The sequence below is a fragment of the Pangasianodon hypophthalmus genome, chromosome 14 (assembly GCF_027358585.1).
Source record: "Pangasianodon hypophthalmus isolate fPanHyp1 chromosome 14, fPanHyp1.pri, whole genome shotgun sequence".
Classification (NCBI taxonomy): Eukaryota; Metazoa; Chordata; class Actinopteri; order Siluriformes; family Pangasiidae; genus Pangasianodon; species Pangasianodon hypophthalmus.
In genome coordinates, this window is record NC_069723.1 from 138,261 (window position 1) to 164,902 (window position 26,642).

A 26,642-nucleotide genomic window follows, 5' to 3' on the forward strand; every position below is an offset into this window, starting at 1 on the left:
AGACCGAACAGCACTATACCAGACTTAAGAAACCAAAAGATCAAGAACCAGAATATCAAACACAGTAAACGAAGACTTGGTACATCAGGCATGAACACTGAGTTACTTCACATAATACTTCATATCGTGTGTGTGTTTGGAATCTTATTTATAGTGTATGTGAGATTGCGTCCAGGTGTGCTTGATTAGAAGGCAGGTGATCTTGAATGTGAAAGTGAAACAGTTTTCTGGGGATTGTAGTTCTGTGCAGCCATGTTGTAGGCTGCAGTATAATCTGGGATATGGAATTTGTCACCAATTCCAGCATTGATATGATACCTCTGATAGAGGACCAGGGGTGATAGATTTCAGGCATGATGACGGAATGATGGGGCTCGGTAGCAGTGAGGTGGCAATTCCAGATTGCAAGTTACTTCACTGATTCTTTGCATTATTTTGAATGGTCAAATGTAATGGTGGGTCAGATTTCTTCAACCCTGTGTTGTGCAAATGTCTTTGTGGTCGAGAGCCAGTGGTTGGGTTTGGGGTATTTTCTGATCAAAGTCCCATGAGAATGCACCCACAAAGCAAGACTGGGGAAGAATGAGTTCTCCAGTTTCTTTGGGGAGTGCAGGGTAAAGGCATGAGAGGGAGTCTGCCTTGGTGTTCTTTGAGCCAGGTCTGTAACAGAGACTGAACCAGAGTCTCACAAAGAAGTGAGCCCACATTGCCTGGCATGAGTTCAAATGTTTGGCTATATTGAGGTACTCAAGGTTTTTGTGGTTTGTGAAGATCATAAATGGTTGCTCAGCACCCTTCAGCCTGTGGCCAATGGAGCTTAACCCACAGATGAACCTTTGGTAGAAGTTAGCAAAGCCTAAAAACCTTGTGATTACTTGGCTGTGGTTGTTAGAAGCCATTTTTTGACATCCATAACCATGAGCACCACTTAGGCACTGATAACATATACCAGAGGCAAACCTTTACATGAAACTCACACTTCTAGTGATTGTGGAGAAGGCAAGCTAGGACATGTTTGACATGACTCACATGACAGTCTATGGAGGGGGAATATGTCAAAATATAAATATAAGCAATTGCAAATTTTCATAGCATGTCCATGAGGACATTATTGATCAGACACTGGAACACTGAGTTTGCATCCATTGGAAACTGAGAACGATGGGATACTTGTGACTATAACCAGAAATGAGAGGTGCTCATGGTGCAGGGCACTGACTTGGAGCATGATGGTTTCTGTTCGACAGGTGATGGATCCACCATCAATGGGTCCACCATCTAGTGCTTGAATCTCCAGTGGTCTGGAGAGGCTGGGTGCTGAGGCTGAGCTTGTCGATGAGGGCTTGATCAAAGAAATTACCAGTGGCTCCACAATGGAGACACCTTCTGAGTATGGACAATGCCCCTCCTCTAACGGCATGGATTAGAAGCAAGACAGTGTTCCTCCAGTGACAATCCAACCCCCTCAAGCACGATCTTCCTCATGGCCATATAGTCTGACACTCAGGTGACAGATTACGAACAGCCAGCTGGGCTTCTCCTGTCAGGAGGACCTGAATGCAATTTTTTTTTTGTCCATACCTCTGCATGGACAAACTACAGAAATAAAAAACAAACAGAAAATCAGCAGCTTTCTAGCAGCTTAGTGCAGTTCAACTAAACACCCACACACACACAGAGAAAAAAGAAAAACAGCATATTAAATAAGCAGCTACAAATGAGAGACAGGTGTGCCATGTTAATTTGCTCGTTCCACCCGCCACAGGATAGGCCATGGTGTAATCTGGGATATGGAGTTTGTCACTGATTCTGGCATTGACATGACACAATACCAGTTGGTACTGTAGTTGATGCAAAATTCAGAATGTGTGCCAAACTTTTGTTTCACTTCTGGCATTCTCTTTATGTTCTGAACTTGCCTTAGCTATCAAAAACAATTAGCACCACACAAAAATATCACTTGTCTCTTCTTTATATATGATGTTATTCAATTATTACTTGTAAGTCAGCCCCAGCATATGAGAAACACACAATTTGTTAGATTACAAAGCTAAATTAGTGCTCTTTATTTGGGATCTCAGTAAAATAATGCCATAGACGAAACTGTGTAAGTCTAGACTGAACTAAGTCTAGATTGAAGTGTACACTTTCAGCTTTAATTCAAGGGTAATCATAAATATTAGGATTATTTTTAATACTTGGATGCAAATCCTTTGTGGTCAATGACAGTCTGAAGTCTGGAACCCATGGACATCACCAAATGCTGAGTCTCCTTCGTTGAGATGCTTTGGCAGGCCTTTACTGCAGCCGCCTTCAGTTGCTGTTGTTACTGGGTCTTTTTGCCTTCAGTTTTGTCTTCAGTAGGTGAAAAGCAGCTCAACTGTGTTGAGGTCAGGTGACTGACTTGGACATTACGAGCTTGGGTTGCTTTAGCGGTATGTTTTGGTTCATTATCTATCTTTATGGTGAAGCGCTGTCTTATCAGTTTTGCAGCATTTGACTGAATCTGAGAAGAAAGTATAGCTCTATACACTTCAAAGTTTATCCTGCTACTTCTATCAGCAGTCACATCATCAATAAACACCAGTGAACCACTTCCACTGGCAGCCATACAATCCCATGCCATAACACTGCCTCCACCATGTTTGAAAGATGATTTGATATGCCTTGGATCATGAGCCTTCCCTTTGCTTCTCCATATTCTTCTCTTCCAATCATTCTGGTACAAGTTCATCTTGGTTTCATCTGGCCAAAGAATCTTGTTCCTGAAATGGGCAGGCTTTTTTTGTATGTTCTAGCAAAGTCTAATCTGGTCTTTCTGTTCTTGAGTGTTACCAGTGGTTTGAATCTTGAGGTAAATCCTCTGTATTTACATTTGTGAAGGCCTCTCTGATTGTAGACTTTGACAATGATACGCCTATCTCCTCAAGAGTGCTCTTGACTTGGCTGGAAGTTGTGAGGGGATTTTTCTTCATCTAGGAATGAATTCTGTGAACATCCACTTTAGATATCTTCCACGGTCTTCTAGGCCTTTTGATGTGGCTTAGCTCACCAGTGCATTCCTTCTTTTTAAGAATGTACCAATTAAAGTTTTGGCTATTTCTCTGATAGGTTTGTTTGTTTGTTCAGCCTAATGGTGGCCTCCTTTGGACCACATATTGAGAGTTCCCATTAACAGCTACCAAATGCAAATTCAACACTTGGTATCAACTCCACATCTGGAAACAGGCCACATCCGGCCATGAAACTGCTTATTGTTCAATTGTCCAATTTCTTTTGAGCCTGTGAAAATGGAGGGACTATGTAAAAAATGGATGCAATTATTAAAAATTTAGTGCATTAAATATTTTGGTTATACAGCTTGAATTAAAGCTGAAGGTCTACACTTCAACCACATTTGATTGTTTCATTTCAAATAAATTGTGGTATGCAGAGACAAAATTACAAAAATTATGTCACTGTCCAAATACTTATGGACCTGACTGTATATGCATATAAAAGCAGTAATGACTTAATTGATAAATTCACTGAGCTGCTGTAATTTTTTAGCTTTAGCTATGATGACCATTGCTCCAGCCAGATGGAAAATACATTTTACTAGGAGTGAGACTGGTTGCAATGTGCCTTGCAGGCAACAGAGGACTCTAAATTTTACATATGGCACATTTACTCTCTCAAAAACAAATTTGGAGAAATTGTAATCAGTTGTCTAATCAAATGTCAAACAAATGAAGCTGTAGGAAAATCTATGACAGATAAACACCCTCACTTTAACCTATTATATCTTTCATAGTTATGAAGGTTGGGTTTATCACCTTGACACTTTCATGGTACCTGATATGCATAATCATATTTAGAATTACTTACAGTGTCAGCAATACTGTACATTAGTGCCAAATAAACATAGGGTTACAATTTTATTTTAATCTGGAAAATGTATTTTAGCTGACAAGTACTAAAAGGCAACTATTATTAAGTTAATTAAAAGGCATATAACAATTAATTCAATTCCAACCAGAAGTAGAGCATCAGCATGGAACAGGCAGGTCCAGAGAGCAGAAGGGGTCAGGATCACTGGTATCTCAGGAGTAGCATGTGTAGCTCGGCAGTGTGTGAGAGAGAGAGAGAGAGAGGGAGAGATTGTTAGGTGAGCTTTAGTCCCGTAATGGTTAAGGACAATGTACTTTGTGTGCAGAGAACAAGCAGGGACTCCGGCAAGACTAGCTTTGACAGCATAACTAAAAGGGAGAGCCAGAAGCTAACACAGACATGAGGGAGTCCTGGGACATAAAGCTCCAGCCACTCCACCATCAACACACCTGAGTGAACGTGTGAGAGTGGGGGGGGCGACAGCATCCAAACATCCCAGTTCACCACAACACTCTATGCGTGTGAACCCTCCAGACCTGCCCCTGTACCTAAGAAAAAACTATTCACAAAAGGCTTGACTAAACAAATATGTTTTCAGCCTAGACTTAAACACTGAGACTGTGTCTGAGCCCCGAACACTAAGTGGAAGGCTGTTCCATAACTGTGGGGCTTTGTAAGAGAAAGCTCTACCCCCTGCTGTAGCATGCACTATTCGAGGTACCAACAAATAGCCTGCACCTTTTGATCAAAGTAGGCGTGGTGGATCATAAAAGACCAAAAGTTCACTCAGGTACTGTGGCGCGAGACCATTTAGTGCTTTATAGGTCAATAGTAGTATTTTATAATCAATACGAAATTTGACTGGGAGCCAATGCAGTGTGGATAAGATAGGGGTGATGTGGTCATATCTTCTGGTTCTAGTAAGGACTCTCGCTGCTGCATTCTGGACTAACTGGAGCTTGTTTATGCATCTACTGGAGCATCCAGACAGTAAGGCATTACAATAATGCAACCTAGAGATAACAAAAGCATGAACTAGTTTTTCTGCAGCATGTAGTAACATTATATTTCTTATTTTAGCAATATTTCTGAGATGAAAGAAAGCAATCCTTGTAATATTATCTACATGAGCTTCAAATCAAAGACTGGAGTCAATAATCACACCAAGGTCTTTTACTGCTGCACATGATGAAACAGAAAGGCCATCCAGAGTTATTATGTAATCAGAAAGCTTACTTCTAGCTTCATGTGGTCATAGTACAAGTACTTCTGTCTTGTCAGAATTAAGTAAGAGAAAGTTAATAAGCATCCAGTGTCTAATGTCCTTTACACATTCCTCAACTTTATTAAGCTGGTGTCTGTCATCACATACAACTGTGTGTCATCAGCATAACAGTGGAAGCTAACACGATGTTTATGAATAATTTTGCCCAGAGGTAGCATATATAGAGAAAAGAGCAGTGGGCCTAAAACAGAGCTTTGTGTGTACCTTAGTATGTGTAGAAAAGTCACCATTTATGTTTACAAACTGATAACGATCAGTCAAATAAGACCTGAGCCAGGAAAGGGCCGTTCCCATAATGCCTACTACATTTTCTAGTCTATCGAGGAGAATAGCATGATCAATGGTATCAAAAGCTGCACTAAGGTCAAGCAGCACCAGCAAGGAGACACAACCCTGATCAGAGGCCAGTAGTAAGTCATTTACAACTTTTACCAGTGCTGTCTCTGTGCTATGATGAGGCCTAAATCCTGACTGATACATTTCATGAATGTTATTCCTATGTAAGTGTGAGCATAGCTGCTGTGCTCAACCTTTTTTAGCATCTTGGAGATAAAGCGAGGTTTGATATTGGTCTATCATTGGACAGCTGACAGGGGTTGATCTCAGGTTTTTTTTAATCAAGGCTTGATAACTGCTAATTTAAAAGATTTAGGTACATAGCCAGTGGTAAGGAAGAATTGATTAATTTTTAAAAGAAGTTCAATTGTTTCTGGTATTATCTGTTTGAAGAAACAAGTAGGTAAAGGATCTAGTATACAGGTTGATGATTTTGATGATGAAATTAGTGAAATTAGTTCAGTCTCTTCAAGGGGAGTAAAACATTGTAATTGTTGATCTGATATTATTATATTATCATCTACAGGGTTAGTTATAAAACTGTCCGGTTTTAAATTAATAGTCTGTATTTTTTGCCTAATATTTTCAATTTTACCCTTGAAAAAATTCATGAAATCATCGCTGCTATATAATGATTGTGTGCATGTTTCTATTGTGATCTTATTCCTAGTCAATTTTGCTACAGTATTAAATAAGAATCTAGGATTATTTTTGTTATCTTCAGTTATGGTGGAGAGATACATTGATCTAGCAGCACTAAGAGCTTTCCTATAGCTCAGAAGGCTCTCTTTCCATGCTATTTGAAATACTTCCAATTTAGTTTGAAGCCATTTACATTCAAATTTTCTAGTGGTCTGTTTTAAGGTGTTTTTAATTTCTCCCTAATTATTTTTCTTTTTAGTGGAGCTACCTTATCTAGCGCATATTGGAACATTGATTCTAAGCATTCAGTTGCCTGGTCAAGTTCTTCGGGTTTCAGATGGTGATCCAATCATGGTTGATAGATCTGGGAGATTACTGATAAAAATCTGTGCAGTTGCTGACGTGAATGTACATTTGACGCGGTAGTGTGGCAAGGTGCATATATTATGATTAAGACACATTTTAAATGAGATGAGGTAATGATCTGAGATAGCTTCAGACTGTGGAAATGAGACTATATTTTCTATATTTAATTTGAATTTTAGTATTAAATCAAGAGTGTGACCACCACTACGGGTGGGTCCTATTACATTCTGATTAACCCCTACAGAATCTAGAATGGACACAACTGCTGTTCTCAGAGGGTCATCTGGATTATCAAAGTGAATATTAAAGTCTCCAACAATTAATGCCTTGTCTAAAGAAACAACCAGGTTAGAGATGAAAAAGGAATTCAGAATATGGCCCTGGGGGTCTGTAAATAATAATTAGCGGAATTGTCTGGGTAGACTTATTTTTTGTAGCTATGTATGTTATGTTGGTATAAATAGCTTCAAAAGTATTGAATTTATGACTAGGTTTTTGTGTGACACCTAGATTATCATTATAAATGACAGCGACGCCTCCTCCTTTGCCAGTTAGACGAGGCTGACGTATTTAACTGTATCCTTGTGGACTAGCTTCATTTAATGCTACATACTCATTTGGTTTAATCTGGTCCCTGGAGGACTAGTGGTTAGGCCACAGCGCTTATACAGCGCTTATACAGCTGTGGCCTGGGTACGATTCCCGGCCAGGGAACCAACCCTAGCCTATGGGGTTGTGTGCACTCTCAGTGCCGGACCAAAGCCAGGATAAAAAAAAAATTGGGGAGGGCTGTGTCAGGAAGGACATCTGGCGTAAAAACTGTACCAAATCAAAAATAACAAAAAGGGCATTAGATGTAAGAGATCTAATATTCAACAGTCCTAGCTTCAGATCAAAGGTGTTGGCTGTGCATTCGTTTGATTTAATTTTATGTTAATTAGGTTACTAAAACAAACTGTCTGAGTATGTCTATAATTTTGTTTGGCTCGGGGAACAGACACAGTCTCAATACGGTGGAACCTAAGTGACGACTCAGTGCAGCTAGCAGACGGTCGGTTTAGCCTGCTTGTCTGCTCCCTGGCCTTTGGCTCTGGATTGTCACTGATTAACTAGGCCTGTTCTGAGACTATGTGCTATGCTGCAAGAAATGAGAGCAGCACCTTCCCTAGTGGGATGGACACCGTCCCGCCCTAACAGGCCAGCCTTGCCCTCAAAGATAGTCCAATTATCTATAAAGCCCACATTGTTTTCAGAGCACCACCTGGACATCCAGCAGTTCAGCGACCATAACCTGCTGTAAGCTACATCGCCACGCCGCATTGGGATGGGGCCAGAGCATACTACAGCATCGGACATCACCTTCGCTAATTTACACACCTCTACCATGTTACTCTTAGTAACCTCAGACTGACGAAGGCGTATATCATTAGCTCCTACATGAATAACTATCTTTGAGAACCTGTGCTTGCCTAAGACCCTAAGATTACCTGCTATGTCCGGCGCCCTGGCTCCCGGTATACACCTAACTAAAGCTGTTGGTGCCCCTAAAGGCCTAGCTAATTTCACATGCCTTAAGATCGAGTCACCTATAACCAGAGCTCTTTCAGGTTTCTCAGCGGGTGCTTCACTGAGGAGAGCAAACCTGTTGGACACGTGAAGCGGAGAGGAGTGGTGCTCCCGTGGGCGAGCCTTAGCGTTAGCTTTGGCTTTGTGATTATGCCGCCGAGTCGTCACCCATTTGCCCCGCTGTGAGGGCTCTAATGCCGGAGTTGGGGGATTACTAACTCCGCCTAAGGCATCCAGACTTTCCCCTACAGAAACTACGCTGCTCTCACTCTCACTAACCCTCTCTAGAGTCTGGATGCGCACTTCTAATGCTGCAATCTTCTCCATCAGAGAGCTAACTAACATGCATTTATCACAAATAAAGCTATTATTAACGACGGAGGAAGAGTGACTAAACATCCTGCACTCAACACACTGAACAAGCTGAATGCTTGCCATGTTATTTAACATACCTTAGTCGAAGATTAGTTGATATTTTTTTAGATGGCGTGGATCCGGCGTGGATGGCCTCCGCTTGTTGTCTTGACAAAAAAAAAATGCGTTCTTCGAAAAAATTAAAATACGGCAGAAAGGAAAGGAATACAGCAGATGAATATCTTAAAATTATTGATAAAAAAGAAAGAAACAGTATAGGTTAAACACAGACGCATTCCAGCAATGATTCCAGTAAGAAACAAGTTTGTATGAAAATAAACTGGTAGTTATAAGCAACCCTTACTTTTTAACTACTGTCTCTATATAGCTCCAGTGCAAACTTTAGAGCCACTAAACACATTTAGGCTACATTTAGGGTTATCCCAATTAACTCCCATCTATTTCCTGAATAATCCACAGACTAATTCTGGCAACCTTCAACAGAGAGAATATTGCAGTTTTCGTCGTCATCCAAGAATGGATGTCAGATCCAAAATGACTGGCAATTATCGCCAATAATTGTCAAACGCTTGATTCTGTGGTCATTAAACTATTTTGTGTGGATTTGGGTGTATGTTTTGGATCATCACTTATCATTTAATGCCAAACCCAGCTTGCAAGTGGCTGCTTTTTAATTGTCAAAAGGCTGTATCTATATCCATTTGACCTTAAAAGGTCCCAACTGACCTTTAAACCCGGTTCCATTCAAAGTTACGCTAAAGCCTAGCAAACTAGAGTGAAACGGGAAGTCATGGATGACTGCTTAAGCGTTCTTAAACACACAGGTGAACTTAAAAAAGCAAAATATAACAGGAACATACTTCTGTTATATTTTGTTCACAAAAATGTCATGGGTTTCAAATAATTGTTTCACTTTTTTTGTTTTCTTTATTCTCTTAGAATAAATATACTTTCAGTGTGAGATGAAGATAAGCACCTGTATTATTTAATATTAGTATACTAATATTAGCATACTAATATTGTACTTTTAACATTTCTCATTTCTTACCATGTGTTTCTCTGAAACTCCTTCTTTCCAGGTGAAGCTGTGTGATTTTGGTTTTGCCCGGATCATTGGGGAGAAGTCTTTTCGGCGCTCTGTGGTGGGAACACCTGCTTACTTAGCTCCAGAGGTGCTGCTGAACCAGGGGTACAACCGTTCTCTGGATATGTGGTCTGTCGGAGTCATTATGTATGTCAGCTTGAGCGGGACCTTTCCCTTTAATGAGGACGAAGACATCAATGACCAGATCCACAATGCTGCCTTCATGTACCCACCAAACCCCTGGAAACAAATCTCTCCAGAAGGTAAATTTCTTGATATTAGTACCAGTTTTTGCCTTTTAAGATAAATAAGAACAGAACACCAATGCAATTCAGTGATTACTGTACCTACATAATGTCTGCTCTTCATAATGCTTATAGCAATTATAAGAATCACATTATTAAAATATGATTGAAAGCTTAGAACAAGTACTTGGCTGTTGAAATTTTAGAATTGTAGAAAATGCACAATTCTACTTTCTAATAGAGAGCAGAAACCAGAACAATACAAATTTTATGTCATCTCTTCCTTTTTTCACAGCTATTGATCTCATCAATAACCTGCTTCAAGTGAAGCTGAGAAAACGCTTTAGTGTGGACAAGAGCCTGAGTCACGTCTATTTACAGGTAACATTAGACACATGTACAGAAGGTATAGGATTACTGGACTCAAGAACTGGATTAGAGAAATTTGAAATAGCAAGGAAACAGAAAAAGTAATAAGTATAAAAGCAGAAGTTTTTTTTTTTTTGAAAAATACATTTCCAGAGAGCAACAAACATCATTTACTATCATTGCCTCCAAATCCATCTTTCTCTCCCACTCTATCTATCTTTTTTTTTTCTCATGCTGTCTTCTAAGGACTATCAGACATGGCTGGACCTGAGAGAACTGGAATCAAAGCTTCGTGAACGTTATATAACCCATGAAAGTGATGATGCTCGCTGGCAGAGGTTCGCTCAGGAGCACACATTGCCTTATCCAGCTCACTTGGTACCTGCATCATCTGCCTCTGATGACGAGCAGGAGGACACTGACGATGCTTGTATGCAGGGACTGACTGAGCGTGTTAGCATCCTCTGAAAAGTGGAAGAGGCAGCCAAATGTTAGTTGGATGTGGGCAATTAGCTAATTTCAAAATTGGCTTGAATAGATTTTTACACTTACATTTTGGACCTCTTCTCTTTCCTTTTCATCTATCAACTCCCTCTACCTTCTTTGCACTATGTACAGCTGTATGCTCTAACTCTGTTGATGAAGACACCACAGCTGTATCTATCTCTTCAGACAGGTAGAGGTTCCTTTAAGCCAAACCTTTCCTTAGTTTACAATACATGGAGGTAGGGGGAAAATAAAAGCAAATATAAATGTGTACAGTGCAAAGATGTTATTGTAAAATATTTCTTTTAATGCTTCTTTAGCCCCTGATTAAGTTCACATTGGTGATAAGTCTATATTCTTAGTATTACAATATGCAATATGGTTAATGGATTTGATTTAATCAGTTTTTCACTGATGTCATATAGTTAGTCAATAGACATTGCAAATTGGATGATTTGTGTACATATTCCATACAATAAAGAACATGCTTTTCAGACAATAGCATGCCTGTTCATAATTTCTCTCTGGGAGTGTTTCTTACTCATTTTTTTTTATTTTTCCTCACCAAATATTCCATTTATGGTAAAATCACAAATACATAAACAAATACTGTAGATTACTCTGAACTCTTAAATGTACTGTGACCTAAGAGTACAATTGCATAAATTATATCAAAAATCATATGGAGCAATATATGGACCATTCTGTAAAACAATGATTTAGGTATGTCCTGCTTCATTAACTTCCATATTAAATTAACGCATACATTCACACGATAAAATTTGTGCATCAAACATCCCAGTTTGCTATAAACATCTATGTCCATGATATAGGTGCATATCTGTGATGTCCCAGATATGCACCTATATCGAATAGAAAAGCTATTTAACAAAATTCCTGACTAAAAAAAAGGTTAGCAGGAAATGGGGTTGGGAAGCTCTACCTGGTTCTTTGATAACCAGATTCTTTGATAAAGAATAAAAAAAAAATAACTGGGTCATTGTCTCACCCCTTTGAGTGTACTGGCTCACTCAGTATAAGCATTCCCTAATAATGCAAAATGGAGCAAGTGCTGTCTCAGCCGGAATGTTTTCCCAGTCAATCACCACCACCTACTCAAAAGCATGCTTTCACCCATTATCACATGACTGCTACAGCTCGAAATCCATTAGAGGTTTGAGGAGGCAGATCATGGTCAAGCAATGTACTTGGAAGTGCATCAGCAGCCAGGGCAGCATAGACCTCACACCGTGCTAAAGGCCAGTTCACACCCAGTCCTAAATCTGCTGCTAATTCCCTCAATCCCTGCCAATCCATGACCAAAATTATTGGGTGGGAATGGTGGGGTCTAACAGCCACCTTTAGACTATGCTTTTGTCCATTATAAGTGACGATGAGAGGCTCCATGGGATATGGGTGCACATCCCCATGAATACACTGCACCTTAACCTCCCAACACCTCTCCAAAGCCATGTCTTGAATCATACTTTGGTGGATTAAGGTCTGTACACTACCCAAATTCACCAAGGCCTGACGTATATACCAGCACTCTGTATGTCTGCGCTGGATTGGGGGGGGGCCGTGGAGATCTGAGCACCTGCCCAAAATCTATCCACAGACACTCAGCTTGGAAATGTCCCAGTTCTCTGCAGCCCCAGTAGACCTGCCCAGGCCCCATTCCAGCTCTCTGGGCCTCTGTGGCACCCTGGGGAATAGGAAGAAAAGACAAAATAATGTTGGATGAGGTGGCGAGGGTTCTGGATCTGCCTGTGGACTGTGCTCTTGACTCTGGCCAGAGTTTGTGTAGGAAAGGCCTATCCGGGAAGCGAGGCTTCTGGATTTGGGGCAGTTGAAGCTGGTCTCTTCCGCCATGGTGTTGGTGTAGGTGGTGCTTTGGCTGCAGGCATGATGGCATGCCCGTGTCTTGAGTTTGCAGACATGTGATCCTCCCCCAGCTGGATGGCCTCAGCCTTGGCCACTCCAAACCAACTCACACAGCCCAGTAATGTCTTGGGGAAAACTGCGTGCTGTCAGCTGGGCTTCTCCAGTCAAGCGGGCCTAAATGCGTTACCCCCACTCTCCCCTCAACCATTCACATGCTGAGGTGGTGCTCTCAAACTCCAGGCATGCCTCGGCATCATCCTGGGGTGTCATTATGACCAGCGATAAGGAGCTTAGGGAGGGGCTCATGATAAAGGAGGATGAAGAAGCCAGTAGGCTCTGGATGATGGCTCGGTCCATAGCTTCCTCCTTCACAATTTTTGTGAGGATTTCTTGCTGTTGTTGCTGTAGACCCATGAGAGCCTGATGCTGCTGGTCCTGCATTCGGGCTAGCGACTGGACTATATGTGCCAGAAGAGTTAGGTTTCTCTACGTGGCTTCCATTCTGTGCTGATCTCCTGGGTTTCGGCAACGGAGCGGCAGATTTTTTTTTTTTTTTTTTTTTTTAATCACAAAAACCTGCAGTTTTAACAGGAGCATGTAGACTTTTTATAGCCACTGTACTTTTTTGTTGTTGTATTATTAACTTCCAGAAAGATGCAAAAATATAGGCTGTTGAGGAAATGACTGTAAATAGCTACTATAAAATAATTAATAACAAGAACTAAGTTTCAATTCAATTTAATTTTATTTGTATAGCCCTTTTAACAATGGATATTGTCACAAAGCAGCTTTACAGAAATATATAAATTTGGGATATAAATTTTAAATTTATCCCTAACTTTGTCTCAAGGATGTTCCACAACATTAAATGTAACTAAGAATGGCTAAAATAAGGTATAATGTAAGATTAATTAATAAATTTAATCATTGGCAAATTGCTGTGGTATAAGAGGAATAAAACACTTTGGGAAATGCTTCAGGGCAGTAATCAATCTCAGGGTTAAATTTGCATCGGGCTGCATCACACCACCCTATCATTGATTATTTTCCTGTAACAGCATGCCTTGCCCTGTTTGTTCCTTTCTTACAAACTTGAATAGCAATCAGAGCTCATTCACAAAATCTTTTTAAGTAGTAGTTACAAGTTTAAAATCACTGTGCACATAAATATTTCACCATATCCCTGCATCGCTTTCTCTGAATTTATCTGCAGCTATACATTTTCCTATAGTGACCCATAAGTAGACCCATAGTGACCCAAAGACTCTTGCAAGATAATGTACTCTTTCGACTGGCGAATCTATTTATACTTATTTGTTACTATAAGAATAGGAAAAACACTTTATTAATCATTTGTACAATTATATAAATAAAGCACATACCTTCCTTCATTTTACTGGATGGTCTACAACTGTGTTAGAGAATACTGAGAGCTCTGCATGTGCTACCTTTACTCAATTCACTATCTAAGCATTAGCAATTCCTTATATATTCATAATCAGAATCATACAGATTGCAGTGTACTTTAACAGAAGGCCAAACCACAAACCAATTCATAGAAAGATAGTTTTATTGCCCAGGTGTTGGAGTACTTTTCTGTTTTGTTTTGATTTATAGAAAAAAAAACTGTACAGTTAAACACAAGCAATTGGAAATTGAAGCATTTTTTTCCCATAAAGTTTGAGGAATCCTATCTGCAGTTAAAAAAACAAACAAACAAACAAACAAAAAATCCAAACATTTTCTTTTAATTATTTACTTCCTTTCCCTTTATCTTTTTATATTCAGCAAACTGTTCAGAGCATGCAATACCATTTTCTTCAAGATAGCCAAACGTTAAAAAAAAAGAAATAAACAAAACCTACTTAAATTAATAAAACAGTTAAACCATTAATAAAACCATTAAAGCCTTGTTAAAAGACAGTGTGTCTATGTGTGTGTGTGTATGTGTATATATACAGTACACACACACACACACATATAAGTGTGTGTATATATATATATATATATATATATATATATATCTCTCTCTATATATATATATATATATATATATATATATATATATATATATATACACACCCCTTAAGAACATAAAATAATGTGTAAGCTATTTTTAAAATTTTTTTTTATTACATTTTATATATTTTATTATTTTTAATCCCCTATGACTTAAAGTTAGATCTTTAAACAGAGTTTTTTTTTTTTTCAATTGTGCCCTGTTTTTTTTTTCTGGAGATGTCGAAAATAGTAGTTATTTATACAAAACACTTTCTTATATACAAGAGTCATTATTTGCAGAAATTGTACTGACAGGAGGGGCCTGGGTAAAGCAGGAAATCTGATTGGTTGAGGAAATTGGCCAAACAGGGTGGATGGGGATTGATTCCTGACTCCACCCAATATCAACACAGCTTTTCCTGTGATTACTGGGAACTACAGGATCCCTGATTTCAACTGGCTAAACAGGCCTGCCCCACTGCATAACAACTGCATTTCTCAACAGAAGCAATCACATAAAGGAAAATAAGACAAACCAAACAGGAGACCATAAATATTAAAATGAAAAGCTGAAAGTCATATCAGTCCATTGTGAGTATTTCCAAAGTGGATAGACAGTTATTATTTAAAAAAGTGCAGGAAATGTCTGAACAAGTATGAATACTGTATGTCCACAGAGAGACGGGCACATAGAGACCTACATACCTTTGTGGTTTTCTGTGCAACACTGAGAGGAACACTTTAAACTGAATTTAATTAATTGTGTGGCAGCCTGGGAAAACCCTTCACATGGTCAAATTTTTCATTTTCTATTATATATATATAGTTGTGAAAACTAAATTGTGAAAAGGCTTACCTGAACTGAAATTGGTATGGTATTGCACATTTCTCAACCATAAGTGAAGTTCTAGCATTTTAAGTCTGGTTACCCCAAAAGTAAAAAAGGAGAAAATTGTATTTAAGGATATAATTCCAAATTCAAGTGAAAGGCGCACGACACACTTCTACATTATAACCTTATCTACAGCCAAATTTTAAAGAATCATAAGTTTATAATATGAAATTCACATCTGTCGCAGCATCATCCACATCTGTCTCTGTCTCATCACCTAGGGTAAACGTCACTCACAGCTTTTAAACACAAGCCTTACTGTCATCACTTCACTCAATTTCTGTTCAAACTAACATTGGTGAGGAAATAATCACTGATGAATTCAATCACTTCTATTATGTTGGTTAAATTTATTTTTATTGATATCTTTTTATTAGTTTATTTAAACATTTTAAAACTATGTCCTTTGTCATCTGTACATAGTCTGTAAGCACACTTCTCTGTTTTAATGGTGATGTGAAGGCGCAAATGCAGGACAATTTGACAGTCAGTATCTTATTATAAATAGCACTGATTAAGCTAATGACTATTTTGCTATGGAGCATAACTATTCAACAACTTGATCAGGGGGTGACATTCATTGTGTGAGAGAACCACACTTAAGTAGTGAGGTTTTAGACATCTTTAGACAGACCTACTGTTTTCACTACTGTGTTTGTTAACTGGCTCCCTAACCAACAAGATCCAACCAAGTAGCCTAAAATAAGAGAGTTCCATGTCACTTTTGGTAAATTATATTAATGTTTTTTTTAAATCAGTGATGTCAAAGCATGTTACTGGCCAAAAAATGCAATTTAGTTTTTTCATAATTATTTGATGTTGGGTTTTCCCAGCCCACCACACATTTATTCTGTGGTGGGAATGGAGTATAAAAACAGTATGAACACCTTTAGGCAAACCTGGGGTTCAGCATTGCTCAAACAGCAGTGGTTAGATTGTAATCCAAGTGATCACTTCTTTAAGAGTTATCATTAGTCAGTGTCTCAAATTGCATTCTGATTACATCAGCTCCATCAGCCTAATATTTTCCATAGCCTATACTTTCGAAGTATGTTTTATACTTTCATCCTACTTGATATCCATTAAAACAGCTGCAGAGTGGATCACATAATGTGTGTGTGCGTGTGTGTTTTATGGGAGTAAAAGTTTGTACTGCAAGCATTATCTGTTGAGGCTTGGTATCAGTTTACTACTGTTGATGACTTAATCGAAGTGTAAATCTTAACCATACTTAAAACATTACATTATTTCCCCTATCTGAATTACATTTTTCAATAATGATAATTATTTAAAATTTTGGTGGGTAGGGAAAGGCTGTGTGCCATGACAGTAACGTGGTGAATTTTTCAATACATAAGTTAACATATCAGTTATTTCTAATAATCTACACATTGAACAAGTGTTGAAAGGCGGCAATAATGGTTTTTGTGTAAATAGAGCTCTGAAGATGTTTTCATCCTGTGGCTACAATGTGAAAGTACTCACCAAATTAGTTTCAGTGGTGTAGTTTTTAATCCATGCTATAAGTATATTAATTTGTGTGCAATCATGTCTGTTATTAATACTACCACTGGCCTTTAAGACACCACTGTGATAATAAATGACATGTGGCTATAATAATGCACCTAAACATCTGACTACATATTGGAATGTAGATTTGATTTTGATTCTAAATAATTCTAGATAATTACTGATCCCTTTCATTCTGATTCCTGAATAGCAAACTTTCTGAGCAGCACTGGAGCTTCTAATCACAACTGACTCCAAATTCAACCCCTCACTATCTTAACACACATGTACTTCTGTTGGGTGTAACATCTGTTACCCGTTTGTCTCTCCTTTTGTGATCAACCTCTCCTTTTGTTCTGCTGCTCCTCCCACTGAGCGATTGTCTTCAAATCTTTTTATATATATACATATATATATTTATTTATTTCTTTATTCAATTAGATATGACATATTTCTGTTCTAATCAATTATATATTCACTTCATCTTTAAATAGAAATATATATCTATATATATATATCTATATCTATATATATGTCTATATATATAGATATTTTGTGAAGAAACATCGTAATATATTTTCTTTTTTCTTTTCTATATTGCAGGAGCCCTGATGTAGTATTTTGTCCATTGAAGTCAGTGAATAGTTTTTTAGAATAGAATTTTTGAACATTAAGTTGGGCTTGCCTTTGGGACTCAGGTAGGTAAAGGGGAGGGAGACCGGACAATTAAGGGTACTTTCACATATGGAGCATTTAGTCCATCTGAAATGAACCCTGGTGTGTTTTCCCCCTTGATGTGGCCTATTTAGGCAGTTGAGTACACAGCAGACACAATTGAACCAAAACAACAAGTCAGAGCGTGTCCGTGAGGTGCTCACAGTCCGGTTTCAAATGCAGTTCTACTGCAGTGGGAGAGCGATTTGACCCTGAACTGACCCAACTGCAGGAAGTGAACTGGACATGCCGTGTATTTTGGTTCGCGGGCAACACTTTTTGTAGATGTGAGCTGCTAAACTGAGCTGTGAGGTGCAAACTGAGCCAAAGGACAGAGCTGTAGAGCTGCAAAAATGCTATGAGTTCTAGATAATTGATCCAATGTAAAAAAAAAAAAAAAAAAAAAAAAAAAAAAAGAAGAAGAAAAGATAGATAGATAGATAGATAAAGAAATTAAATGCTGGATGTGATTCACAAAATGTTTTAAAACTAGTTATTTATATAATTCTCTAATCATTTATTTAGCACTTGTACCATGTTCTCCATTCTCAGGTGATTTTTGTGGTTTTTTTTGCATGCACTTGGCAATTCCATTGCTGTATTTTGGATCAGTGAATGAAAGAGATTTACCAGTACGTTTTCTGTTCCACATGCCCATCAGCCAATGTTTTTTTTTTTTTTTTGTTGCTGTTTTTTGTTTTTTACATTTTGGTTTGTTTAATTTTGTGCAGTGTGAAACTTGTCTTCTACAAGGTTTGGTGTTTAAAGGACATGAGAAAGAGAAGCATTATCGCTTCTTTCCTTGCAGTTTGCCTCCACTTTTCACTGCATTCATCCCTACACTAACAAAAGCTAGTGTCTCTATCACTATAGACATGCGCCAATACTGCCCTCTAGTGGCGGAACAAACAAGTACTAACTGCAGAAAAGCTAATTGGCATCAGCAGATATCTCGCCATTACATCCACTTGCCATTCTCTCTATTTCTGATCCCTCATACTTCAATTCTTGACACACCTATGCTCTGTCCATCCATAACAAGCTGTGAGATGTTTACATGGGGGTTGAATCAAGCACAGAAAACAGACATCAGAACAGAAGCCATCCTTACATAGTCATAGTTAAGGGATATAGAGCATTGGGGGAACAGGTGGCACAGAAAAAAACACCTATAGTATTAACTCTGGACACAAATGAGCACTGCAAGTGTTAATTAATTTGCTGCATGGTAGGTCTGTCCACCTCTTGAACTCACTCTTTTTAATTTATTAGTTGTCCATTTTCTATCGCTTGACAGTAAGTGCTATAACTCAATATTGAAGCAGAGCAGAATACAGGGAAAAGCTTTACACCCCTATTTGTTTTTTCTTCTGTCCCCAAAGATCCAACCCAAATGTTTGGGCCTTCTGATGATGTGTGCCTATAACATGTGTACATATATACTTACATATATAAACACACATGCACACTCAGACAGACCCACATGCGAAGGCCTGAGAAAAGTCTAGAAATTTAAAATAAATAAATAAATAAATAAATAAACAATGGGAAAAAAAATCCATCCTCCGTGAAATGGCTCCAGTTTTTCTTTTTCAGTTTTGTTTTTAAAATAGTCATTAACACTTTGTACTGTGTTTATCAGCTGTATGAAAAAAATCCAAATACTTAACTTTATCAGCATACGCCACGATCACGGACTTGTCCAGACCAGCCTGACTAGGAAGGGAAAAAAGACACCAAGCCTGCTTTTCTTTTATGCATAAGCACTTCCGAGGCAATGCATCGCAATATGCTTATTCGTTTGCAAGAGACATAAAAAAGAAACATATTTATCTCCTTAAAAACATCTAGACATATTAGTGTGAAACAATATATATTTTAAAACTGTTGAATTTTCCTACTCTCAGGTAGTCAAATTAACAAGTGCACATCAAATGTAATTTGTGCATAAGGTCCAAGGTGTCTTCAGTGGAAAAATAAATCAAAGTGAACAAAAAGGAGAAAAGAGAAAAAAATATAGGTTTGGCATAGTAAAATTGAAGACAGATGGCCAAAGGACGAATATATTATGTGAAAAAGAGGGGGGAAAGAACAAATAGAGAAAAATAGGTTAGGGTGGAAATGGGAGCAAGGGAGAGAAAGAAAGAACAAGAGGGACAGTACGAAAGAGACCCCTGTGGTGGATAAGTCCAGTCAGTGCACAGTTCATTCACCACCTTGTGCCAGGCAGACACCAAATGTATCTCAATGTATGCAATTATATATGTTTTTATGTGTGTGGAGGAGGGAGAACAGTGCCTACACCAGTGTGTAGGACTTTGAATACGCCCCAGCACTCTGCTTCTGCAGTCTGCCCAATCCAGATGAGCTGCTCTCCAGCAGAGAGTCTCTTGAACCACCAACCTTGGAGCTGCTGCTCACGCCACCTCCCCCTGTGGAGCCAGAACTGGCCACAGCACCAGCTGCAGCTCCAGCAGCTCCAGTGCTTTGGCCGGCTGAGGAGGTGGAGGAGGAGCTGGGCATGGTAAGAGTCCTCTGGGGCAATGTGGATGTGCCCGAGCTGATGCTGGAGCCACCTGTGGTGGTGCTGGAGGCTGGCCCTGATGCTCCTGAGCTGGTTAGGCTACTTAAGCCACCGTGGCTGAGCGTCAGGGCCTGCTGTTTGGATGGGTCTAATGTCATGTGGCGGCCCTGTGTGTGGTAGGCACGAGCCGCCAAACTTCGAATAGAAGCTTCACGTGGCGGCACCACTGGGCATGGGTCATGTAGCTCAGCTTGTTTGCGGAAGAATGGCTCTGTCTTCATATAAAGGGGGAGATTACAGTACTCACCTGGGCAAAGAGAGAAAACAAAGTCAAAAGTAAAAATCATTATCTGAATAGCATACCTTTAAAGAACTCTCTCATTGCAGTGGAAACCTTTTCTTGTTCTGTAAATCCAAATGTATGTGGATTCACAAAACCTCTTGAATGAATATTTCACATAAAAACACAACAGTTTAAAGCTCCAGTTTCCCATGAACGCTAATTGAACAAACCTACACTTTATATCCCTGCTTAGCTTTTATTCACTATTAGTCATGTTTACATAGAACATGCAAAGAAAGATGCACTAGCACAACTCTGGTAGGAACTCACTCTTGTTGGCACGGTGTGGAATTGGCACCGCTACATTCTTGCCACGGTCATAGTCCTGCGGTTTTGGTGGAGATGCTGTGAAGCGGCAGATGCCTGGCTCGGATGGCGTGCTCATTGATGTCATGCTGTCAGCATTTTCATTGGTACCTGTGGTCATCTGGTCCGAAGAACTGTCTGAAATGAAGCACTCTGTAATCTCAAACTTAGCGTGCTGCAGGTGCTCTTCCAGCTTGGCGTGCTCGTAAGCGCGAGCCAGTTCCTCATATGTAGAGGAAGCACTCTCTGTCGAAACCATGCTGTTACGGCCCTTGTCTGAGACATATGGCAGAGTTGCCAGGGGGAAGACACAAAATGATTAACAGCTATTTTAAAGATGCTGGAGGTGAATAAATAGAATCCAATTTGATTCTAACTTAGAGGTTAAAATTTAAAATATACAAATATTAAAAATGACTAGTCAGTCAGCTTGGTATTGAAATTTAGTTTCTTCAGTTTTGCACTGGAGACACAAGACTAATAAAGTAATGTAAGCATATAACTACCAACATAAAGCATAAAGAAAACTGTATACCAAAATCATTAGACACAAGCCTAAAAAAACCCTAGTAAAAATAAATTCACTAATTCTTTTATAATTACATTACTGTGAACAACACTTACAGCTCAAATGTAGTTTCATTTTATAAAACACAAAAAGTACTTGCTTTTAAGTATCTAACAAAATTTAAATAAGTACATCAATCCCCCAACCCCACCTATTTTCTCCCTGGTTTGGTAACATGTCGATTACCACCCACCAGCCAGTTCTGCCCTGTCACATGACAACTACCCACCAGGAAGGGTGAAGGCTAACACATGCTTCCTCTGACACAAGCGAGGTCAGTCAACCACATCTTTTCAAACTGCTGCTTATGCTGCATCACAGTGTAACACAGTGTCAGTGTAACACATGATGAAAGAGCTATCTTCCACATACACGAGCTGACAGACACCTATGGTTTGGATTGACAGGGAAGAGGATGCTATCCCTCTCACCCTGAGAGCATAGCCAATTTTGCTCCCTAGGTTCCTGGCCACAGATGCCTGTGGCATCATTGAGTACTTTTAAAGATTATAATAATATATATCAATTATAAAATATATTTTTAAAATCCTTATAGGTACTATATTATAAAATATTTAATTTAGTTAATTAAACATTAAAACAATTATTTTATTTAGATTTGATATTTCCATATATTTGCAGATTACTGCCTGTGCAGAATTCACCATATTCTCCCAGAGCCCTCATGGCATTCTTCCGGCCTCTCTGTTTTAATCCCACCTCCCAAAGACATACCGGTAAGTGGCTTGATAACAATAAATTGCCCCTAGATGTAAATAATTATGGGAATTTGTGTGTGCATGGTGTCCTGTGATGATGCTTCCTCCCTGCCCTCCCCGTGTCCAGGATGAAATAATGAATTTTCATAACTTTATAATTGACTCAAGGCTGTATCTTTAAAGGTAATGTGATTTTTCTTAGAAGAATAGTTTTAGTATGGAGCAGTGGTGGCTCAGTGGTTAAGGTGCTGGGTCACTGATCAGAAGGTCAGGGGTTTAAGCCCCAGCACTGCGAAGCTGCCACTGTTGGGCCCTTGAGCAAGGCCCTTAACCCTCTCTGCTCCAGGGGAGCTGTATCATGGCTGACCCTGCGCTCTGACCCCAGCTTCCTAACAAGCTGGGATATGCAAAGAGAAGGATTTCACTGTGCTGTAATGTATATGTGACAAATAATAAAGGCTGCTTCTTCTAGTAATAATCTCTAATAATTTCCTTGTCTATTCTCCTAGTATGTGACTTTTTCTGTGTCCACCTACCCCTTGTATGTACTTTATGCTTGGCAAGAGTTTATCGCTAAGCATATGTTCTTAAGCTGTAAGTGCATGTATCTTAGTAAAATGTTCTGAAAATAGTTATTCCTTTTTGACAGCATTGTTCTTTCAAGTTTGAAAGCTAAGATGTGACATATTTGTAGCACTGAATACCCTAATAGTAACATGCTATGGGAAGTTGTATGGTACGCTTTTTTTGTGATTTACGTAAATTGAAGAAATAGATTAATGTACTGTAACAGAAGTACATTTATCTTATCTTCATTTTAGATCACACAGTTTACGCTTGAGTTGTTAGAACCATTCTTTTTTACTGTGGCTACATTCACAGTATGTAAATGTTTGTTTACCTGTGTCCTGGGACAGACTGGCACTATAACTGTCACTCTCTGTTACAGTGATACCATGCTGGGAGCCGACAGTACGCCAGTCAGAGGTAAGGGTGCGGGCAGGTGTGGATGCCTGGCACTTTGTCAGGGTCCACTGGCTTGAGTAACGGTTCCTTGTACTGTGAGCTGACTTAACACTCTTCCTTGACACTGGATCTGGGAATAGAACGAGAATATGGGAAAATGGTGAAAATGTGTATATTTGAAATAAAGCCCATTTTGAATAACTATGTTATTGCATCAACAATATCTTGAGTAAAACAAGGAACTTACTGGTTCCTGGTCTAATATCAGACATGTCAATTAAGGGGCCAGTGTTCTGAATGAGGGCAGGATGATGCACAGACACGCCTGTGCAGAAGCTCTGGGGGTTTACTGATTGGCTGAACTCTGTGTCTGTCACCGGAATGGTGGCTTTGTCTTCACCTAAATACACATGATAGAAGATACTCAAATAATTCAACCAAAATAATAGACATGGCTGTAATATACACACATAGATTAAACAATGAAATGACAGACCAATCTGCTTGATGCCCTCCTTATCTTCAATAAGCAGTTGTACACGTGGTATATCTATGTGCAGCCGTGGCCCCTGGGGTGGGCCCTTTACTGGGGTGTCAAAACTGCGATTGTTCTTACTGCTCCAGGTGTTAAATGTACATACACACACACACACACACACACACATACACACACAATTAAATAAATAAATACACACAAAGACAAATAAGTGTTAATCCTGCGTTTGGCCAGATTATGATCATGCTGGAGCACTGATTCTTACCTGATCAACATTTCAGCCAAACTCTTAGCATCTGAAGAAGCACATAGAAAAACAGATTATATTTCAGATATTTATTCTGGATATTAAATACATTTCTTATTTAATCCTAAATGTTCCTCTATCTGCTGTTCTCAACTACTTCCATATATCTATACTTCACTCCCTTCATCAAACTCTTCCTCACCCCGAAGTCTCTTCAGCCTCTTCTCTTTGCGTTTCTTTCGAATGATGAAGAGGAGGGCCATGCCCAATGTAACTAGAATGACAGGACAGCCAATGGAGAACAGCTTTTTTACATCATCGCCTTCCCCACGTGCAGACTTGATTGGGGGAATGGTACCTTTGCAAAAACAACAAAAAAAAATTAAATTATCTTGAAGATCTGGTTCTTAATAAAGAATGTGTTGAGATTTAAGACTGCAGCGTTTATGTTATGTCAGTGTTATTTTCTGATAAATCTAGCCTTCTTTCAAAGCTGTTAAAAGAAGGCTTGAACACCAGAGGTGGGTTGGGACTACACCCTGGATGAGATGCCAATACATCACAGGGGACCATGCACACACACTTATTCACACCTAAAAAGCAGTAACGTGCGCAATTTCAGACTACTCTCAAATAATCATGCTCCAGCCCATGCAATATCAGAATCAGTATCACATAATTGTAAAAAATGATTCTGATTGGCCAACTCACTGCCATCGTAGTCTAGTGTAGCAAACTGGGAGGTCTGGTTGCCACAGCCAGCACTGTTGCAGGCCTTCATCTTCAGCTCATACCAGGTGGCTTCACGCAGCTCAGCCAGGAAGACATCGGTTGTGCCATTGGTGCGTATGCTTTGCCAGGCATAGCTGCCTTTGGGCCGGAAGTCAAGCAGCACAGCATTGATGGGGCAGCCACCACTGCTCCAGCCCTGCAGATTAAGCCGAGCATGGGTGGAGTTGATGTGGGTGAACAGGGGCTGGTCCTTGTTGAACTGGGGCTCTGTAGGGGGTACAGGGAAGGATTTGGATCTCAAGGTTTTGTGTTGCTTAATAAGGAATGTGCGGAACTGTCTATATGAGAAGAAAACTTATACAGACTCTTCAGTCTAAAAAATTGTGCTTTCTTACCTCTGCCATGAGTCTTCGCCTCAATGATTTCACTTATCCTACCAGCTCCCACGCTGTTCTTGGCAGCTAGCTTGACCTTATACCAGGTGCCACAGCGGAGGTTATCCAACTTGAAAGAGCGCTCAGTGGAGCTAATGAACACATCTCTCCACTCTTCCGTATTATCCACAGAGTACTGCAGCACAAAGCCTGCAAACACAACCAAACATAAAAGTCATCTCAAACACACACAAACATAAAGGTAAACTCATAAAGGTGAGTTTACAACTAATGACTATGACTAGTACACTTACATACACAACTTTTATATATTTAAAATGATGATGATCATGAAAAGCTAAAATCAAGGAAAATGGGCCAGGGAGTATTAGCTAGCACCTGGCACCCTGGAATGAGTTTTCCTCACTCTTAGCTTTGTATGAAGCTTGTTGTGGCAGAGTTGCCTTCTCACCACTAGAGGGTGCAGATATTTCAAAGATCATGAGTTTCAATCTGAAAAACTCGAGGAAGAGAGAAAAAAGCTGCTGTCGGGACACAACAGTCATTAATCTGGTTTTGGTGTTTACATGTGATATGACAATTTTGTAGACCCAGACACACATCCCTTCTTACACACACACACACACACACACACACCCATTGTAGATAAGTCATCTATATAAACACTTTTTATGAGATATCAACAGAGGTATTTTTATTAGTAACTAGGCTGCAAGCAGACAAACCAGAACTGAGATTATTCCAATTCCAAAGAGGAATGCATATACAAGGGAGATGCAAAGAAGTGTAAAGCATGGTTGATCGGAAAGAAAGGTCCTTATTAAGTGAACACAAGCACATAAAAGCATAAGCATCCTAAGCTACAGAAACCTGACAGAATGAATAGAAAAGGTGGGGAATACACACATGCTCACATGCTTAGACAAAAGAAAGTGGGGAAAGCAGTATATAAACATGTAAATAGACTCAGTGAACAGTGACAGTTGGACAAAGGAAGCCAAGTGGCCCAAATATGGCACACTGAGAGGATGAGACTGAAAGAGGCAAGGGAGAGGTTGTGCGAGAGTGGTGATCAAGAAAGAAGAGTAAAAATGAAGAAGAAAAAAACATTTGATTGCGTAAACAACAGTAAAAAAAGGGAGTTGTACCTCTGATGGAGCTTCCTCCATTGTCTCCAGGGATCCAGGCCAGAGTAATAGAGGAGGTTGAGGTGGTGGAGACTGTTAAACGAGGCTGATCTGGAGGGACTGGCAAACCCGCACATAAACATAGTCAAACATTATAGTCTTTAATAATCATCAACCTGCAATATATATATATATATATATATATATATAGAGTGCATCTTACCTTGCACTAGTAGGTTCACAATTATGGTATCGAATCCTAGTGTGTTGGTGGCTGTGCAGGTGTAGTACCCAGAATCCTCTGCTTTTACCGAGCGCAACAACAGTGTCCCGTTTGCCAGAATGTTCCGCTGGCCATCCTGAGAGACGGGAATAGCAGTGTTCTCACTGTGGGGGTCAAAGTGAAAATTATATTTTATATATATACATATATATAAATATATACACACCACTAGTGATGTCTTGTTGAGAGGTCTCGTAGTTTTCACACCATTACTATACAAAAGACCATTTGCTTACTATTATAAGACGAACAGTAGTATAGGGAAATGTGAGGGATATGGCTGGTATTTAGTTAAAAAATAAAAATATGCAA

General features: G+C 39.3%; 2 protein-coding genes across 4 annotated transcripts in view; one reads left to right on the plus strand and one right to left on the minus strand.

The window, feature by feature from the left end:
- Positions 1 to 11,123, plus strand: part of prkd2 (protein kinase D2) — a 62,085-nt gene extending 50,962 nt beyond the window's left edge. For both annotated transcript variants that reach the window (XM_026943404.3, XM_026943405.3), the window contains 3 exons: positions 9,520 to 9,787; positions 10,065 to 10,150; positions 10,385 to 11,123. In XM_026943404.3, coding sequence (XP_026799205.1) covers positions 9,520 to 9,787; positions 10,065 to 10,150; positions 10,385 to 10,606 — 576 coding nt within the window. In that variant the 3' untranslated portion in view covers positions 10,607 to 11,123. The remainder of the gene's footprint in view (positions 1 to 9,519; positions 9,788 to 10,064; positions 10,151 to 10,384) is intronic.
- A 3,470-nt stretch (positions 11,124 to 14,593) lies between these two features.
- The window catches only part of LOC113544624 (cell adhesion molecule DSCAML1), a 97,447-nt gene continuing 85,398 nt past the window's right edge, over positions 14,594 to 26,642 (minus strand). The window contains exons 23-33 of one of the 2 annotated variants that reach the window (XM_026943531.3): positions 26,271 to 26,434; positions 26,069 to 26,167; positions 24,921 to 25,109; positions 24,505 to 24,792; positions 23,996 to 24,151; positions 23,812 to 23,842; positions 23,547 to 23,665; positions 23,298 to 23,450; positions 22,986 to 23,180; positions 20,762 to 21,073; positions 14,594 to 20,455 (exon numbers count right to left, since the gene is read on the minus strand). In XM_026943531.3, coding sequence (XP_026799332.1) covers positions 19,923 to 20,455; positions 20,762 to 21,073; positions 22,986 to 23,180; positions 23,298 to 23,450; positions 23,547 to 23,665; positions 23,812 to 23,842; positions 23,996 to 24,151; positions 24,505 to 24,792; positions 24,921 to 25,109; positions 26,069 to 26,167; positions 26,271 to 26,434 — 2,239 coding nt within the window. In that variant the 3' untranslated portion in view covers positions 14,594 to 19,922. Of the gene's footprint in view, positions 20,456 to 20,761; positions 21,074 to 22,985; positions 23,181 to 23,297; positions 23,451 to 23,546; positions 23,669 to 23,811; positions 23,843 to 23,995; positions 24,152 to 24,504; positions 24,793 to 24,920; positions 25,110 to 26,068; positions 26,168 to 26,270; positions 26,435 to 26,642 lie in introns of both variants that reach the window. The other variant, XM_026943530.3, reaches the window with a different exon arrangement.